The following is a 3,484-nucleotide window of genomic DNA, read 5'->3' as shown; positions in this document are numbered from 1 at the left end:
TTCCTAAAGTGTTCTGAAAAGAATCGAAGAACAACACGTGCCTCGAAACCTCGGACAAACTGAAAATTATTTCACTATGGACATAATAAACGTGAAAGTAAATTGAAGATAGTATAATATCCTGTATATATGTCCAAAACCATTTACACAAGTAGGTAATCAAGTTTGCTCCCAATACAATGTACCAAGCGCATTCAAAATTTAATCTATTTAGAGAAAGCTTCTTAGGATCAAATTTTGATTGATAAAAGCCATATTGGCCAACTTACAATCTAGTTATATTATCAAGCTCAAAGACAGTTATAACTGACGATGATTTTTTTCTTTATTCCCAGGAGCGGTAAGCATTTTCCAAGTGATCCTGTCCTTGTGTGACTCCATCGTTATACTGATATGACAATCTGTAACTTGGTCGTTCAGCAGCATGACGTTAACACCTGAGTCTGTGACCATGGATCTGGAACTGGACAATGAAAACTTCGGCTATGTGAATGGAAACGTCTCTGATGGGATGCTGAGTTTCGACTTGAATAGTACAAGCAGAAGACCCACACCGAGATTCAGGAGGATACAAACCATGGATCCCATGATGGCCACGCTCCTTCAGTTCCAGTTCTACGGATATCCTGTGATCCTAACCATGGGAACAATTGGGAATGTGCTTGCTTACGTGATTTTCACACGAACCCGCTTAAAGAAAGTGTCGTCGATACAATATTTAGCTGCGCTTGCCATTACCGACACTGGCTTTTTGTGGACATCGTTTCTTACTCCTTTATATGGATATTATAAGGTACCCATTATCATCCAAGATGGATTATGCCAGTTCATGACATTTCTCAACTATGTGTTTACATTTTTGTCTATCTGGTATCTCGTAGCTCTTGTTGTGGAAAAATTTATTGGAGTTTACTGGCCTATGCAAAAAAGCACTATGTGTACACCATTTAGAGCAAAATTAGTTATGTCCTTCATGGCCGTTGTTGCAGTGGCGTGTTATTCATATGTTGTGTATTTCTTTGGACCCGATAAATTTTATGGCATTTTGCAATGCATGCCTTGGAAGGAACTCCGACTTCATTTTGAAAATTTGAGCAAAATTGACACCTTTGTGATTGCTATAATTCCATATGGAGTCATCGTCATCTTAACAGCTCTCATTATGATCAGAGGTTGTGAGTATTATCGCATCTCTGCTTCAGTGGAATTGTTTTCTCATCAGAATCAAAACGGAAGGACGGGATCACAAACTTCGGGACATGTAACGAAGATAGTATTTCCTGTTGTTATCTTGACAGTAATGAGTAATCTTCCTGTTATGATCCTCAGAACCGCAATGACCATCCATGGGTTAAAGAATCCTCAAATTGCTAAATGGAATCAGGTGTTTTATGTTGTGTATATTATCAACTTTGCAATCAAGTTCATTGTGTATATTATATTTTCTGGGAGCTTTCGACGCCGAACATTGGAAGTACTTAAGAAAGGATATGATCAAATGAAACGAGCTTGTCGACAAGGCGTAGCACAATCTGGAACTGATGCACACCGGATAAACATGGAACCAATGCCTTCAGAAAAGAATAAATCTGGTCGATTGAAGAAAACCGATATTTAAATGTATTGTGAAAAATAGTTTTGGTTGTTCATGTAGGACGTGATGCATCCAGCACTTCGCTCATGGGTAACTCACTGTAAAAATCTTGAGTGTTGCATAGTATCAACACATAGTAAATATCCCTTGCTGTAAGAAAACACGAGAAATGCCGATGACAAATCCATGGTTTCGTTTGATTTTATACCTTCTCGTAAACGCGAATAAATAAATCATCAGGAGGCCAAACATCACAAGGTTGGTCATGTGCGATCGATATATTGATAATTCAAATTTCATGTATTCCAGTAAATTATGCAGAGTTAACAGTAAGTTGCACGTGACCGGTATAAGTCAAGATGTATTAAATGTCTTCAATAGAGACACTTGCACCTTGAATTAATGTGAGGGGCATGTGATATTTCCAATGACAATGGTATCTGAAGACCATTTGTGCAGCAGATATGTGTTGATATGTTATATTTATGATGTTATCTACACACATATACTTTAATTTAGGATCTAAGCATCAATCAGTAAAAACTTGCTGTATATACATTGTTGTACATTCTTGTAATTTGTTTCGTATAAGGAATCACGCCATTGTCTTGATTATTTTCTTAACATAAGAAAATAACACATTTTTCAGATGCAAGCTGGATGTTTTGACGTGTTATTGTATTATTGCTACCAATACGATATTCTGTGTCAAAACAATCAATAAAAACAACAAATGTGTCCACCAGACGAACATCTGCTTTGATTTGTTGCAGATATATACGTCGTTCATTGAAACGTGTTACACGGAATCGAAGCTTATTTTAAAGATTATCCATTATGTTAATTAGGGTCCGATTGACTCAATAACAAAGAAACTCTGCCTTCAATCACTTGTATGCAGTAATCCATTTGGCGATGTAAGCCATGTCTGATTGAGCTGTTAGGGCGGACATATCCTTTCACTTATCTCACTGAGTGCTACACAACAAAATATTAAGTAATACTTACTGTTTTTGTTAATTTCACAAAGGTCCCTGTGTTACAGCGATTTCTCTCGGTGTGATGTAATCGTACTCGACAATAATGCCTGACAACAAATTGTTCTTTTGTCCTAATGGTGAAGATTGATGTAGAGATGACTACGTTCGGACAGAAAGGAGAAACAACGGTACACCAAACACAAACACTGATGTGTGAGCAATATTTAGCTCGCCGGACCTCCAATAAGCCACCTTGTCTGACGGATAAACATCGTTCCCTCTGGTATCGTAAAACCGTGGCAAGTCATATTTTAAAACCTATTTTGTCTGCCCAATATCAATGTTTACAAATGATGAATTCAATATGTTATCGGTATGGTAATGCGACTTTGGACTTTCGTATCTGTTGCTCTGAAAATATTGCTGTCTTGAATTGCTTTTGTTTATGAAAATGAATGAGAATGATAAGATAAAACGTTGGAATCGTAGTTGTGGTTATCACAATGTGCAGTGACGGCGCCGTCATCATATAATGAACAAAACAAATTGTTGCATATTTTCAATGTTTTGCTGCATTATGACTTGTAGACTTAATATGTTAGTGAATTGCCTCAGTATCTGTTAACACGTTGAATGGTTAAACTTTGAGGAGGATGGAAACAACGGAGCTAGAATGTGGTCATGTATTCGCAAAGGGTAAGCATCTCCGGCTCGAACGTTAGCACCCGTCACTGCAGACAAATGTATGTGTTTCTTGCTAAGCCGCACAGGAGTACTGCCATATGACGGCTGACTGTAAACAATCGAGTCTTGACCAGACAATCTAATGCTGGTGGACAAGACAAGCGATAGCGCTTTTTCTGATTTTGTTGAAACTAAAAAACGAAATGGTGTCATGGAAGTATAATAC

At 37.6% G+C, this 3,484-nt stretch overlaps 1 protein-coding gene across 1 annotated transcript; it reads left to right on the top strand.

Moving 5' to 3' along the window:
- The first annotated feature begins 424 nt into the window (after nt 1–424).
- LOC139475919 (FMRFamide receptor-like) lies at nt 425–1,845 on the top strand. The gene has a single exon (XM_071259136.1). It carries the CDS (start codon nt 425–427, stop codon nt 1,616–1,618), a length of 1,194 nt encoding a protein of 397 aa, XP_071115237.1. The 3' UTR covers nt 1,619–1,845.
- Nucleotides 1,846–3,484: the final 1,639 nt, after the last annotated feature.

The sequence above is a fragment of the Haliotis cracherodii genome, unplaced genomic scaffold (genome assembly GCF_022045235.1).
Source record: "Haliotis cracherodii isolate W230 unplaced genomic scaffold, xgHalCrac1.p SCAF_3, whole genome shotgun sequence".
In the NCBI taxonomy this organism is placed as follows: Eukaryota; Metazoa; Mollusca; class Gastropoda; order Lepetellida; family Haliotidae; genus Haliotis; species Haliotis cracherodii.
The sequence above is the reverse complement of the archived record's forward strand: the minus strand, read 5'-3'. Positions and strand labels throughout refer to the sequence as shown.

Excerpts from the sequence above, each read along its gene's own strand:
- LOC139475919 (XM_071259136.1), top strand. The coding sequence starts at position 425 with ATGACGTTAACACCTGAGTCTGTGACCATGGATCTGGAACTGGACAAT.